Below are 15321 nucleotides of genomic sequence, written 5' to 3'. Positions count from 1 at the left end.
GCGTCCACACCCATCTGCAAGAGCTTGTCTCCCAATCTGAGGGGTTGGATGGTGTTAAAAGCACTTGAGAAATCAAAGAACATGATTCTCACAGCATTTTTCCCCTTGTCTAGGTGGGAATGTGTCCTGTGTAGAAGATAAGTGATGGCATCGTCGACACGCCCACTTTCTCCTGGTAAGCAAACTGTAAAGGGTCTAGTGGATGGCGTACCTGGGGTCTGAGCATACCTAAGACCAATCGCTCCATTGTCTTCATCACATGTGATGTAAGAGCGACAGGTCTGTAGTCATTAAGCTCACTAGGGTGTGGCTTCTTATGGACAGGGGTAAGACATGATGTCTTCCACAGTGTTGGAACTTGTCCAAGGCGTAGGCTCAAATTGAAGATGTGCTTCAGTGGCTCCCCCAGTTCAGCAGCACAGGCCTTGAGTAGCCTTGGACACAGTCCGTCAGGCCCCGCTGCTTTATTGCTACGCAATTTCTTTAGTTGGACTGTCACTTGATCTGTTGTAATGGTGAGGGGTGTAAGGGGAGGGGTGCATCTGAGATCTGTGTGTTTGGTGGCTGTTGACTGAGGTCATTGTCACCTCATTGTTCGTAATCGCCATGTGGGGGAGGGGTTCCAAATCCAGTGATGGTGGGGGTACGATAGCCTGTGATGATGGAGGTGAGTGTTGCACTGGTATTGAGGGGGTGTGGGGGTGGAGGCTGGGAGATGGTGGACAGACCACCGCCATTGGAGCTGGAGCAGGGCAGTCAAACCTGTTGTAGAAGTGGTTCAACTGGTTCGCCCTGTCCAGGTCCCCCTCCACAGAGCTGCTGTTCTTCTTCAGGCCAGTGATAACCTTCATGCAGTCCCATGTCTCCTTCAAGTTGTTTTCCTGCAACTTCTGTTCCACCTTCCTTCTGTAGTCCTCCTTAGCTTCCTTCAGCTTGAATTTGAGTTCCCCTTGCACGCGCCTCAGCTCTGCCATGTCCCCCTCTCTGAACGCCATCTTTTTCCTGTTAAGAAGGGTCTTGACATTGCTGGTTATCCAAGGCTTGTTGTTGGGAAAGCAGCGTACAGTTCTGGTGGGAACAACAATGTCCATGCAGAAGTTCAGGTAGTCAGTTGTGCACTGTGTGACCTCCTCTAAGTCATCTCCATTCTGTAACACACTCCAGTCAGTGCACTCCAGTCAGTCTCTCAGAGCCTCATCCCCTTCAGGTGTCCACTTCCTGAAGGTGCGTGTGGCAACTGGTAGCCTCTGTACTTTGGGCTTGTACATTGGCTGGAGATGAATGAGGTTGTGGTCTGACTTTCCCAGTGGGGGGAGGGGGTTTGCACTGTATGCATCCCTCACGTTTGCATACATGAAGTCTATTGTCCTGTTTTTCCTTGTAGGGCAGTCAACATACTGGTAGAAATTTGTGAGTGTGGAATCCAGTGTTATGTGATTGAAGTCGCCAGAGATCACAAAAAAGGCATCAGTGTGTTGGGTTTGAAGCCTTGCGATTGTGGAGTGGATGACGTCACATGCTGTAACCGGGAGAGCTCGAGGTGGAACGTAAACACAGACAGCAATTGCGTGCGAGAACTCCCTCGGCATGTAGTATGGACGGAGACTAACCGCTAATAACTCCACATCCTTACAGCATACAGTCTCCTTCACTGTAACATGTCCGGGATTGCACCATCTATTGTTAATGTACAGCACCAGTCCACCTCCCTTCTTTTTGCCAGAAAGTTTACAGTGTCTGTCTAAACGAGCTACACTGAAGCCGGGCAGCTCAACGTTAGAAGTGGGGATATGGCTTGTTAGCCACGTCTCTGTAAAGCATAACAAACTACATTCCCTGTACAACTTCTGGTTTCTTACCAGGGCATCCAGTTCGTCAGTCTTTTTAGCCAGTGAGTTCACGTTTCCCATCACAATCGATGGAACTGAGGGCTTGTATCTCCACTTCTTCTCCCGATGCCTCATCTTCACTTTTACTCCCGCTCTGCAACCCCGAAAGCACCACAGTTCCTCTGGAATGTTGTCGCGAACACAGCCAGCATTCCGTCGTAGTGCGATCAGCTGGTTCCTTGTGTACCCAAGTTTGCTGTCGCTGGAGCGTTGTAATATGTCCGTATCCATAGGATAGAATAAAAACACTCCTCAAAGTGTGTAATCCAAAAAGTTGCGAAGTAAAAAGTAAACAAAAGACGTAGAAACAAACACCAAGACAAGGAGCTACTGAGTAGGCTGCCATTCTTGTCGGCGCTCTGCCACTCTTCCAAATCCAGATCCAGATCCAAAGGGCCAATGCGCTCAATTCAAAGCACCTTCATTGGCATGACCTTTAATGTCATTTTGTCAAAGTTATGTGGAAGTGGAAAAGAAAGCAAAAAACAAAAAACATTGCATTGAAAACGCCATTTGAAAATTGAAATGGGAAAAGAAATATGAAAGCAACTCTATGTTACAATTTACCACATTTTGAGGTATTCTTTTATCAGTATTTAACAAGCTTTACTATCATCTTCAAATTCATTCTGATGGAATATGGTCATATAAAGAAATAGAACAAATGTGTAATTCCCACCAGCCATCCAGGATATGCACTATGCACTTCTGTTTTCTGGGATGGAGTGCATAGCAAAAATGAGAATAAAAACAAAAAAAAGAAAACCTCAAGCTCGACCTTGCTGACTACATAGCCAAAAGACACCAGTCAGCAAGTTAACAAGCTTCTAGCAGCTCTATTAAGGCTCTTACATGAGTAAGATGGTAAGCTCACTCGTTTTGACCAAAACTTGTACAGTGCTGCTTTACTAATTAATTCAAATGCATAGTTTTTCAGCAGAATTACACAAAATGTGTAAAAATGTTAAAAAATGAGTGGAGGAGTGTAGCGTGAGTTAATTCAGAATTTAAATTTTGGATTCAGTTGATATTCTGTAAACTTTACAAAAACAGAGAGAACTTGACAAAGAACTGAGATCACTTCTTCCTGATACTAGAACTACACTGAGGTAAACAAACACATTGCAGAAAACTGCAAAAGGAAGAGGGAACCGGAAAGATTTGTCACTGACTCTTTTCACAAGACAAACAGAAGAGTATTTTATTCAGCAGAAATTTGAGGAAGTCAAAAGGCCCCCTTCAGTGCAGGGTGCAGCAAAATGAAAGGCTAATAGAATGTCAAGAAGGCTTTTGTGTGTGTATGTGTGTGTATGTGTGTGTGTATGTGTGTGTGTGTGTGTGTGTGTGTGTGTGTGTGTCAAGAAAGTTCTCTGCCACCAATGGCCTGTAGCATATTACTAAGCTGGGGAAAGCCTGTGACAAATGCCCACTGCAAAAATACCAACATGTGTGCATCTACTCTACCAATCAAGCACACATACAGCTGTGAAACACAGCATAGTGTCCTACCAGCCTAAACATTAAACACATTCTACACAGGACTCAATACAATACAAAGATAACATAACAGCCATGTTCATGTCACCACATATTTTTTCCCCATCTCATCCTGACTGCAGCCAGATGCTGAGTAAAAAATATACAGTATTTCAAATGACCAGATATTCCATTTCAGACATATAGCACAACTACATCTATAAAATGTGGCAAACAGTTTTTAAGTGTGTGAAGTTGGCACAGATAGCCTACCATAACAACAAAGAACAGACGCTGTAGGCGTACTGTTTGTAGTGAATAATATTTCCAGGCTTTGGCTTGAGCCTCTTCTGTGCTCTGTGCTGTCCGACCACAGTATCTCATAAACAAGAACGTTTGGATCAGAATGACAATGACATAGGTGACACATGGACACTGTCCACTGACCCAAGCCTATCCAAAAATCGTAGACCTGTAAAACTGCATTAAGGCATGTTCTCGTGTGCTCCTGTGCAAAGGCCTGTCACTGACTGTCACGTGCAACACCTCTGTATACTATAAGAAATCACGTTACGGAGGCCATACCAATCAGGACGTGTGGTTGAGACAGCGCCCAAACAATGAATAAGAAAGGCACATTTAAACTGCTGAGAAGTGCCTGTAGTTCAGCATAGTCTTCATCTTGCATGCATACCGCCAGAGTAGGCTACATTATGCAACACACGCTACGAATGTAATACTCAACCCAGGCACTCCCATGGAGACAGAATATGCAATCTGGGTATAGCCTACCCTACAGATAGCCAGGCTACACTGCTATAAGCGGCAGCTGCAGAAGTTTTGTCAAGCTAGCTTATCATGCAGGCCTATTGTATCACATTTTGAATGATTGATTTGCATGGGTTTTCCTGTCCCAGATGGAGAGGTACAAATGAGCCACACTCCAAATACACCGGATTGGATTTCAGTGATGCTAAGAAGTTGAATTCCCTCCATACGCTTGAGGACACACTAGCCACGCTTAACTATAACCACAGATTTGATTATTGGCTACCACTACAAGCACATTACTCACATCTTTTTTGGGGATTTTCGGGGTTGTATTTTTGAATTTCGAAGTCTTGAAGCGGTTCATTGTCGTTCTCCCTCGTCTGTGCACCTTCCGGGTATCTTGGTGTGTACTTCGCTGTCAAAGGAGGCGAAGAATCGAATCTTGTGCTCAGCTGACAGGACGCTCGATCTGCTGCTCACACAATTTAGGGTCGGAGCCTATAGTTTATGCAGGAAATGAACGTGAAACGCGTAGACTACTCTGGTTGCTGTCTCTTTGACTTGAACTAGTCAGACATTGCACCGACATTGCTAAAACAAAAACTCGAATCCTAAAAACATTAGCCTAGTCTACAAAGATTATAATTTCCACCTCTAATCTAGGCTACGTCCGTTTCTTACTATGTCTGTCAACTAGGCTTTCTGTCTAGAACGATACCGCTTAAATGAAAGATTCACGAGATGGGTGAATGTACTTGGGAATGATCAGAAATAATTTACTCAACAATTGAACAGTTATTGAATCTTCATTTTTGGCAAGGATTCAGAATATTTTCTTCAACAATACAAGTGGATTCAATGATGTTCCTATGATCACGCTATTATTGTGAGCATGTCTGCATGATCCCTGAAACCACCTACTCTTTCGTGAAATTATCGGTCTTTACGCATGCGCCGAGCTATGAACATGCGCAGGCAGTAGTACTCTGTACCTTGCACAACGAAATTATGGCATCCTCAACTGTGGCAATAGCTGGCAACTGTCTGTCGACAGGTCACAGGATTTGGTGCAACAATATAGCCCGCTTGCTTACGACGAGACTCAGGCTGCGCAGTCGGCACCCGCTTCCTTATTTGGGTTTTGGGTTGCCAGGTTTTAGCCTATGACAAAACGGTTGAAATTGAAACTAAGTGATCGTGTATGTGTAGGGTGTATTTCATACACAATCTGGCAACCTGAATGGACTAATGATTTTAAAATGAAGTTTGATGGCCATGCAAATTACGGGAGTTTTCCGGGAGAAACAACAAAACGAGGGTGCTGGGAGATGACCTTGAAATACGGGAGAAACCCGGGAAAAACGGGAGTGTTGACAGGTATGCTTGGATGTAGCCTACGCCTACAGGAAGTGGTCTGTTTGTCAGTACTGGGTACTTAGTACAGACAAAGTGTAGCCTACTCTATTGGGGGTGTGGAGTGGGAGAGATTCCATCTTTAATGAACTTGGATGACAAAATGTCCTCCTAACACAATGAAATGTGACGTAGATCTACATCCCAGGGCAACAAAAATCTAGAATAAATAAATGACAAACATGAATCGTTACCAAAGAATAGTCATTTGAGCAGGAAGACATAAAAGTGAACACTTTCGATTGATAGGCTAAATGTTTATTGTATGTTGTCTGGTGTGTGTATTAATATTGCCATTAACAACTAAGCACTTACTGTAATTTTACTAATGTACAGGTCACTTTCATTTATGTTTGTGCAGCATGGATTAGGATTTGATTACACTGGAAAAGCTAGAAATTGATTACACTGGAAAAGCATCAGATAAATGAATAGAAACAGTTGGAGGACGATATTGTGATAGGACTTATATTCATTCTTCAGTACTTAAATGAGATCGCGGTACAAGCTTGAGCATTATAGGCTTTTTTGGTCGAAAAAGCGCATCCAGTTCCATAGGTATCTGAAAGAAATAGAGATAAGAATTAGAAATCAATTCCCAAAAAACAATACAAATGTTCTAAAAAATGTGAATGGGCTGGACTGTTGACTGATTGACTAATAAGTACTAAAGGATAGCATAGTATTATTTATTGATTGACTTTGTGATGGCCCTGCCTTATAGTGCATCTTTGTGGAAATATTTATACATAAACACTGTTCTACACTTTATGTTTATTCAAAGACTACCTATCTTTTTATAGATTTTTGTCTACATATGTCTTTTAACATATGTACCTTCTGATTTGTTTTCTTACTGTTATTTGTACCATTGTGGTGCTGTAAGAATTTGATTTTGAATTTCTCTTATTATTAAAGAGGGATTATTAAAGTATCTATCTATCTATCTATCTATCTATATATCTATCTATCTATCTATCTATCTATTGCATTGTCATGCACTGTAATGAAACATTTAGAGGGGCCTTAAAGTTTAATTGCAAACATCAGCCATAAAAGGTAGAAAAAAGAGTATAGGACAACAGCTTAAACCTGAAAAATGATTGCGAATCCAGAAGATATTACAATTTACTGGAAATGAATACACTCTCTCACCAGAGTCTCTTTGCATGTCTCCAGGTTGAAGTTTTGGAGCAGCTGTACCATAATCAATTTCACCAACATAAGAGCAAATCTCATCCCAATACAATTGCGAGGTCCAATCCCAAAGGGAAGGTAAGCATATGGATCAATGCTCTCCTTATTATCTTTGCTGAACCTTCCGTAAAACCACAAAGATTAGTCATTTAATTGATTAATTATGTTCCAATTGATTGATTAATATTAAATTACCGTAGTAAATTAATATTTTGACATTTCTATTCCTCCTTCAATCAACAGTCAATAGACTCTTGAACTCCCTAACATGACTAACATTTTCTTTTTTTCTTTTGCAGTTTTTCATATAGTGAATTTTTGAACAAAAGCTATAATTAGCATTTTTAAAATCCTACTTTTAAAGGAGAATTTTGTGCAATTGTCTGATTCAGTGACACAATAGTCTTTACCTTTCTGGGTTGAAAGCCTCAGGGGACGTCCACAGCTCTGGGTCATGGTGTAATATAGGCACAGGAACAGCAACGAGAGTGCCTTTAGGGATTGTGACTCCATTTATCACCACTGTCTGTTTGCACATCCTCTCTAGACGTGGAGCAGCTGGCCACATTCGCTGAGACTCACAGATGACCATATCCAGATACTCAAGGTGCATCAGCTTTTCATAGGTGACAGGTGCCTATGTAACACATAACAATGCACCTTTATGACATAAACCATTTACTAGTGGTAAATGAACATGTACCCCTCTCTCATACACACATACATAAAAACATACATACAAAAAAGAAAAGTATACAAAAGTATTGGGATGCCTGCCATTACACCCACAGGAACTTAAATGACAACCCATTGTAAATCCGTAGATATTAATATGGAGTTTGGCCCCACCTTTGCAGCTCTTTAGGGAGCCAGGTGTTCTTGTTGAACATCAGTGCCAGACCTCACAAATACTTTTGAATTAATGGGTAAAAATTCTGCAGACAGTCTATATTCTTGATAGCTGGGTTAGCACGGAGTAGCCTGGGTTTTCCCATGCTGCCTTGTGCACGATTTTATTTATGCTGCTAGGCAGCCTGGATTCCATGGACTTCGTTTTCACCTCAACGAAGGAACCAATCACAGAACTGAGGGGGGACTGCAAGATGATGACAACACACCGAAGCTACGTACAGGCGCATTTGATAGACAATCGTAGCGCCCAATAAACGTCTCTGGGCATTCGTAAACCACATTTCAAATACGAGAAAATTAACGTGTAGTTCCCAGACCCCATCTCAATGAGATGAGGTCTGACGTTAGCCAGGCTAAGCACAGAGACCTTCTCAATTGTAATTGAGAGTGGGTCTAGAAAAGGTTAACTGAGAAAAGGTTGACTGAGCAGGGGCATAACTAGCAGTAAAATTAAACTTAGTAGTGTAGCAATCTCGTAAACGAAGGTTTTAAATGCAGTTCTTTGCTCAATTCCAAAGAAATACACATCCATGCCGGATTAGCGATTGTATTTGTGTGCCCATGTTTTAGGGACATTGGAAATGGGCTTCAATGGCCTCTTGGCCAGACGGACTTGCAGAGCAAGTCCCAAATTTGCCACAGGTTCATATGGGTATTCCCAGGCTATAATCTTGAGGAAATCCTTCCCATAGTGTGTAAGTTTGGTGTAATGACCCAATAATTTTGTCTATAGTGTACATACACAGTATAGTTCTGTGATTTATATGTTTATATTTTCAATAGCTTAGTAAGACATTCAGACTCAATAACATGGCATGCAACTTAACTTACATTGTTTGGAAACACTGAATCAATCTCCTCTATGAGCTTGTTTAGAACATCTGGATTAATTGCAATACTGTAGGCAAGGAAACCAAGAGTGTTGCTAGTTGTGTCATATCCAGCCAGGATGAAGAGAAATGACTGGCTGAGTATTTCATGTTCTGTCAATCCTGAAAATGACATAGTAGAGAGAATTGAGTTTGGTTGTTGATATTGTTGAGGTTGTTGATATTTGAGTTAGCCAATAAAATGACATTCCTCCCTTCCATGCTCCAGAAGCAAAGTGTAAATTCAGTGGAATAATGTATGGGTCTGTCAGAGCTACTCTGTGGCAATAGGCCTACGCATCAGAATTTCTTTACCTCATAAATAGAACTGAATCTCAGCATTGTGTAAGACACTTCAGTATACAACATTTATCATTACCTTTAACAGGTTGATCCTCACTACTTTTCTCAGCTTCCTCATTTGAAATTTGGGAGCGCATCATGAGTTGCAGGAAGTCCACTCTCTGTCAACAAACAAGTACATCCTCAGTGGGCACTGCAGGACATTGTAGACTTACCAACATGCTACCATGTGCAATCTATCAATCGACCACTTCCAGCTAGCATTCCACTGACCCCCATTATTTTTGGCGTCACTTTCACATCAAATAACGAAACTCGAAGGCAGTCTGGGAGAAAGTCCACGGGTAAGATATTTAGGAAAGCATCAAGGGGGAAAAACAATTAAATGATGTTGTTTTGATGCTTTTGCACTATGACAGAACAATGTGTGTAAACTGCATTGGATGCCTATAAATGTGTTAGTTACCCTGTTTTCTTAGAAGAATTGCACCATGTATGCTCAGCTTAAAGGTGCTTAAAATTTTTTTTAAAAATACTTCAACATCAACAGAATGTGAAGAAATGACCAATTTGACATTGTATCAAAACCGCCTTTGCTCTGTGTTGCCCAGATTTCCACTAAAGTTAGCATGCAAAACCCAGCTCTCATGTAATATCTCTCATGACAATCCAAAGCCTACAGATCTTAGTTCCTTTAAGGTCAATCTTTGGTGTACATACGCGGTCATCCTCCCCATGCTGCTCCTTAATCTTTTGAAGAGTACTGTAGAAGAAGTCCATTAGCGATTTTGAAAAAAAACTGATACCAAGTTTGTCCATAAGAGGAACCATTGAAGGACATACCACTAAAAAAGAAAAGGGAGGAAATATTACCAGCTATAAATGTGTGATTACAAATGCATAGTGGTGCTGAAAGTATGAAGTAATATTGCTTCAATTAAAAAACACATGGAAAAGATCAGCTACAGTATTTGTCAACAGTGAGACTTTTTCCCATTTCCATCTATTGATATTGAGTAGGTGCATTAATGCCAATGGCCATATGTATATAAAACAAAGCAACACAAGAAATCAAAGTATCAATACAGTATTGTGGAAAATAGTGCTGGAAACCATCAGTGATACATATCAGGATCAGGATCATTCGTATCTGGACGGACCTACTGGGAAAAATGTTTTGCACATTTTCTGATGTATTCACTCAACTGGCGTACTTACTGGCCATAACAAAGGCTGGATTGAAAAGGCTGAAATTCATCAGTTTTTTTACATTGGCAACTAAGGGGTCATTTGGGTTGTTGATGGAATCAGCCTCTACACTGAATGAAGTACTGGTCAGAACATCCATATTGTATAAACCAAACATGCTGTGGGCAAACAACAGTAAACAACAACATTTAAATGGATTATTGATTTCAAAACATTATTATTGTAACTAGATCTGGAGCACAGGGCAGTGTATAAAGATGATTAGTTTGGGGAGAAAAAAGTTTAACTTACTCTTTCATACTAATTGCTTCATTTAAGTTTTGCTTTTTCAAGTACTCTATTAAACGGTTTGCATATTCTCCAGCTATAGGAAACACCTGGAACAACAGAACAAAAGAATCTACATTTGCAGTGCATGATCATATAACCTGAACAAAGTCAGATTGTTTTATCTCAAACTCCATTTAATCTTTTGGTCAACTTTTCCTCATCCAAACATATTTCTAGAATTAGAAGAAAGAATTATCATCAATCAGACATCCAAGATGAATAACCTCTTTGATTCGTCCACTTGTAAATGTTGGAGAGAGACTAGTTCGGATTCTCTTCCATTTTTCGTCCTCGACAGCGGTCAGTGCATCAGCCAACTGTCCAGACAGTACGTCTTTCTGTAGATAGTCAAGCAAGGCTTTAAGTACTTTTTTGTGTTTATTTAATAGGCTGGGTTTCCACAGATGAATTAAGCCCTGGTCATGGACTAAAAAAGAACTTTAATGGAAATCTCCTCTGAGTAAAATGTTTTAGTCTAGGAATAGGCTTAATCTATGTACAGGAAACCACTCATAAATGGCATACCAGTATCTATTTTAATAAAAGTTGATATATTAAAGGTATAATAAAGGCTCTAAGCGATGTTATACGGTTTCAAAGCTAAAACATTTTTTGTCACATACTGCAAACATCACCTCACTATCTGCTAGCTGCCTCTGCCCTGAATACATTGTAAAAAAAAAAGCAGTCTCTGTGGACAGCCGAGGCTCGAAAAACAGCAACGACTTGGTCCAACCTGGACCATAAAACATAACAAACTGTTCCGGCAAATTTGTACGGGAGGCAAGGAGAGGGAGTAGGGCAGTGGCATACAGTAGTCAGGTTATATTGTGGTTGTAGTAGTTAGTTGGGTATACTGTGATCAACCCCAAATGTTAATATGTATCCTTGCCTATTTTAAGTAGGTATACTGAGATGGTGATGCTTTTTATATGGTTATATGGTCCTGCGTATCACATAGATTACACCACTGGAGTAGCGAGCTAGCTTTCTGTTGTTTTTTTTTTACATCAACAGAAATTACGTTACCCAGCATTTCTTAGAGCGCCTTAAAACAAATTCTTTAAAAAAATAATAGAATATAAAATATTCCTTAATCTGATGGCCTAGCTGTGCCATTAATGACATATTTTTGTACAATCTGCAAAACCATTTTCTTGTCTTCACCATTTTTTCTCTAGAAATTGATTCTCTAGGCTATTATGTAGCCTATCTTGTTAAAATAATGTCCCACAGCAATGAGTAAGGAACTGACCAGAAAACATTTAAGGTTAGCAAATTATGCTGTGGATAATGAGATGTGTTTTTCAGGTATTGGCCATGAGACAGAAAGCCAAGAACCTACCCTTCTATTAGTGAAGGCAGTGTAAAACTCCTTGACCATAACTGCCTTTATCATCCCAGGGTCTGTAACCATCAGCACTGGTGATCTGCCCTCAAAGATCCTGGAAGACAAAAGTCAAACTGAGCGCACTGATCTCCATATATGCGCTCAAACCTGCTCAAGACATTTTACTCACCCCCACATTCTTCCATATTTTTGGAAACACTGTTGGTCAAAGACGTGGAAACCCTACATAGTTCATATGGAAAACACAGTGGAAATTAATGTTAGTGTTTGCAAATCCAATCAGTCGAAAATTAGTCCTTTTTGTAGACTAGATATTGGCGTCGAAAATATTTCGCCAAGGAGAAACGATTGCTCACTTTCATCGCCATTGATCCAAATGACCCCAGGAATGGCCAAGGCCGGGGTCCCGGAATGCCAATGTTTTTGAAATATCCATAAGGCCATGTCCCATATCTTAAAAAGAGACCACACACTGACCTTTAATCAACCGAACAGCCACGAATAGTCCCATTGAGCCAACCGAGATATAGCCTACACGCAGCATCTGTTGCTGCTGCTGCACCGTCAAATGCACTGGTCGTCGCACTTGTTGTAAGCATTTTGTATTATCTGAAAACACCTTAGGCCAGAGAAAAAATGACATGAATGCAAAATTACAAAGAAAACAATTTCAGATTACTTACATTATCAAGAGCGTTAAAAGCAAAACTAAGAGAGCCCACGTCTCCATGGAAAATGAAGGCAACATATTCATTTGTTGAAGTTCGCAACTACGACAGGTATCACTGAAACACGAAACTGCAATAAACTGGATTTAGACAAACACTGAGAAACTACAATTGCCCCATAAAATTTGCGAGAGCGCTGATGGTCTATAAACAGGAAGTGGCCTGAACTTGTCCCCAGTTGAATTTGGATTACGCAATGACTAAAAAATACTCACGGACCACTAAGCTAAAAAAAAAGAAGAGTAGCCTAGACCTACTTTACACAACAGGTCTACTCACTGAACCACCTTGCATATAATGATTATACCAATACCCAATGTATTATGCATGGGTGGGACAGTTAGATTACATCCTGAGGGTCTAAGCTTTCAGAAAATATATGGTTTTTATGGTTGAATCAGTTTCCCCTTCATGGTACAGAAAATGTATTGAATTGCATTGAATTAGCAGCATAGCTAATAAGCCTATTTGATATATTTCATGTGTATGCATGCTTTTTAAACATATATATGCTGTGTTTACAGTAGTATTATACATTTGAAAACAGTATATAATGGTTAATATGATTAATTCATAAACTTTGTCATGTTTTCTAGTATTATCTATATGGACCTGACTTTTACCATAAACTGACTAATCAACCGTTTGGTTGAGCATGTTTTCAAAAAAATATTTGACCATGAAAATATGTATATATTTTTAATGTTAATTAATACATGTGTTATTCCACTTCATTTTAACATAATAATATATGGTGTCTTAAAGTGTGCTCTACCAAACGGTTGAGCAGGCAGTTAAAGGGTTAAATGATTTTATGAGACAGTGTGCCTTCCATGGCACACATACCCCCTCCTCCACACCCCCAACATTCTAAATCAATTGTATGCCCCATATTGCTATGTAGCATAGTATACATTTGAAAGCTTGGACTCTTGGGAATCCATACATGACAACCTTTTTCATCTACAATCTGTATAGTGCTTTACATTGTCAAGTGCATTTTACTATGTTTCAATTAAAGTTTATCAAAAATGTCCTCCTCCCCTCCTCCACTTCCCTACCTTCTAGCTGCAGTGCCCAGGTGGGTCTCAACAAATTTGAATATCGTGGAAAAGTTAATTTCCCCCCTAATTTAGTTTAAAAAGTGGATCTTTCATCTACGTTTACTACAACTTTCATCATCAAGATTACAACAGAAAATGGCTTGACATATTTCACTTTATATCTAATGAATCTGGAATATATGAAAGATCCACTTTTTGAACCAAATTAGGGGGTAAAAATGAACTTTTCCACGATATTCTAATTTTTGGAGACTCACCTGTATATCCTTAACAATAAGTAGATGCAGCATATTGGGTCTTGAAATATCCACAAGAATCCATAGAAATAGAATATTCATGTTGTTTCATCCAATATAAGTTGTGCATATGTATAGTCCATCTTATACACACCCATTGAACCACCAAACAAATGGCAAAAATAGACTTTTGTGTAATTATTCCATATTTTCTGTAGTCATTCTATATCAGAACCTCTGACATACAATCAAACTTCATTTGAGACCATGATTATGCTTCTACGCCAAGGAGTTCATATACAGTAGGCCTTTAATTGTCAATATGCATTTTGGGTAACCAAAAGTCCTGAGTCTCCATAGGGCATTTTGCCCTATATTTGCCAAACACATGGACACACCTTTACAAATAACTGTAATTTACTCATTTCTTCTTCTATATTAATCTACTTTCACACACAGCTTCACAAGACCTGGTGCTAGGGCTCAGTTGTGTTTCCCAAGTGAGTGACTCAAGAGGGCTGAAATGTGGTCAGTTCAAAGTTTGTAACCTGGTAGAAAAAAACAAAACAATATTCTAGTCTCTGTAACTCTGTGCCAGTACATAACACATTAATTCTGACACAAGAGACTTTCTAATGAGGAGACAGCACTCAAAAAATCTCCTGTAGAAATGTATGGGGTTAGTTTGTAATGCAAACATGGCAGTCGTCTAAACATATTCCGCCCCTTCCGCCACCAAAAGTTGACGTGTGAATACATCGTGCCAATCATGTGGTATGTTGTGAATCCATCGTACCAATCATGTGTTGTGATCTCGCAGCTGGACCGTGGTTGGTGTCGTGAAGACTTGCGCATGCCAAATTAGATGCCCGATAAGTCCCTAAAATGCATTGCAATATGGTCGCCGAGTGGGACTTGCCTAAAAGGACTTTGGTAGCACCACATACAGACAGCAAAATTTGATTTGAGATCTCACCTGTTTCTCCTAAGGGATCTTTAGGAAAAATGGGGCCAGGTAAGAATATATTGAGAAGAAAAGAGGTTAAACATTATAGTTTACAGAGTATTTTAAGTTGATCAGAAGTTTTGCAAGAACATTGCAATCAGAACATCCAATTCTGCAGTTATGAGGAGGCTAGGGAGAGGGGGTGATGTGGTGATACTCCCACAGGCTGGGGAGGCACTCCCTGAGTGAGTGGGGAAGGGGGGTATGGGGTGAAGAGTAAGGAAGATGTAGATCAAGGGGGAGGGTGGTGGGTAACCTCCGAGTGGTGCAGGCTGGTGTCACAGATTGGTCTGTGGGCTCTGGTGGGTGGGGTCATGGGTGGTAACAAGGGCAACCGAATCAAATCGGGTAAAACATAGATTTAAATGATTTGCCCACTCCCTTGCACCAGATTCAGGTCCATTCAGATTCAGATTAGTTTTTAAACCCCTCCAGACTTCTCTGGCATTGTTATTCTGAAGGCGCTGCGCCAATTTCCTCCTGTAGGTGTCCTTCCCCCTTCTTATCTCCCTCTTATTTTGCACTCGCCTCAACTCCTCTTTATCCCCAGATCTAAAAGCCCTCTTC

General features: G+C 40.3%; 2 protein-coding genes across 3 annotated transcripts in view; both read right to left on the bottom strand.

Annotated features, from left to right (window-relative positions):
• The window catches only part of LOC121705872 (mitochondrial import inner membrane translocase subunit tim16-like), a 103417-nt gene extending 98359 nt beyond the window's left edge, over nt 1-5058 (bottom strand). Inside the window, exon 1 of one of the 2 annotated variants that reach the window (XM_042087168.1) lies at nt 4441-5058. In XM_042087168.1, coding sequence (XP_041943102.1) covers nt 4441-4500 — 60 coding nt within the window. In that variant the 5' untranslated portion in view covers nt 4501-5058. The remainder of the gene's footprint in view (nt 1-4440) is intronic. The other variant, XM_042087170.1, reaches the window with a different exon arrangement.
• Nucleotides 5059-5791: 733 nt separating this feature from the next.
• On the bottom strand, nt 5792-12634 carry LOC121705875 (cytochrome P450 3A27-like). Its single transcript, XM_042087175.1, has 13 exons — nt 12404-12634; nt 12077-12173; nt 11890-11942; nt 11715-11814; nt 10594-10707; nt 10331-10416; nt 10049-10197; nt 9551-9675; nt 8907-8991; nt 8490-8650; nt 7157-7383; nt 6705-6867; nt 5792-6111 (listed from the first exon to the last, which is right to left on the bottom strand). Exons 1-13 carry the CDS (start codon nt 12472-12474, stop codon nt 6022-6024), a joined length of 1521 nt encoding a protein of 506 aa, XP_041943109.1. The 5' UTR covers nt 12475-12634; the 3' UTR covers nt 5792-6021.
• Nucleotides 12635-15321: the final 2687 nt, after the last annotated feature.

Source organism: Alosa sapidissima, chromosome 3 (genome assembly GCF_018492685.1).
Source record: "Alosa sapidissima isolate fAloSap1 chromosome 3, fAloSap1.pri, whole genome shotgun sequence".
Classification (NCBI taxonomy): domain Eukaryota; kingdom Metazoa; phylum Chordata; class Actinopteri; order Clupeiformes; family Clupeidae; genus Alosa; species Alosa sapidissima.
This window is presented reverse-complemented; position numbering and strand designations above follow the sequence as displayed.

Excerpts from the sequence above, each read along its gene's own strand:
- LOC121705875 (XM_042087175.1), bottom strand. The coding sequence starts at position 12,474 with ATGAATATGTTGCCTTCATTTTCCATGGAGACGTGGGCTCTCTTAGTT. Across the intron at positions 10,708-11,714 it reads CTGCCTTCACTAATAGAAGG|AAAGACGTACTGTCTGGACA; the intron begins GTAGGTTCTTGG and ends GACTATCTACAG. Across the intron at positions 6,868-7,156 it reads GAGGCTTTCAACCCAGAAAG|GTTCAGCAAAGATAATAAGG; the intron begins GTAAAGACTATT and ends GTTTTACGGAAG.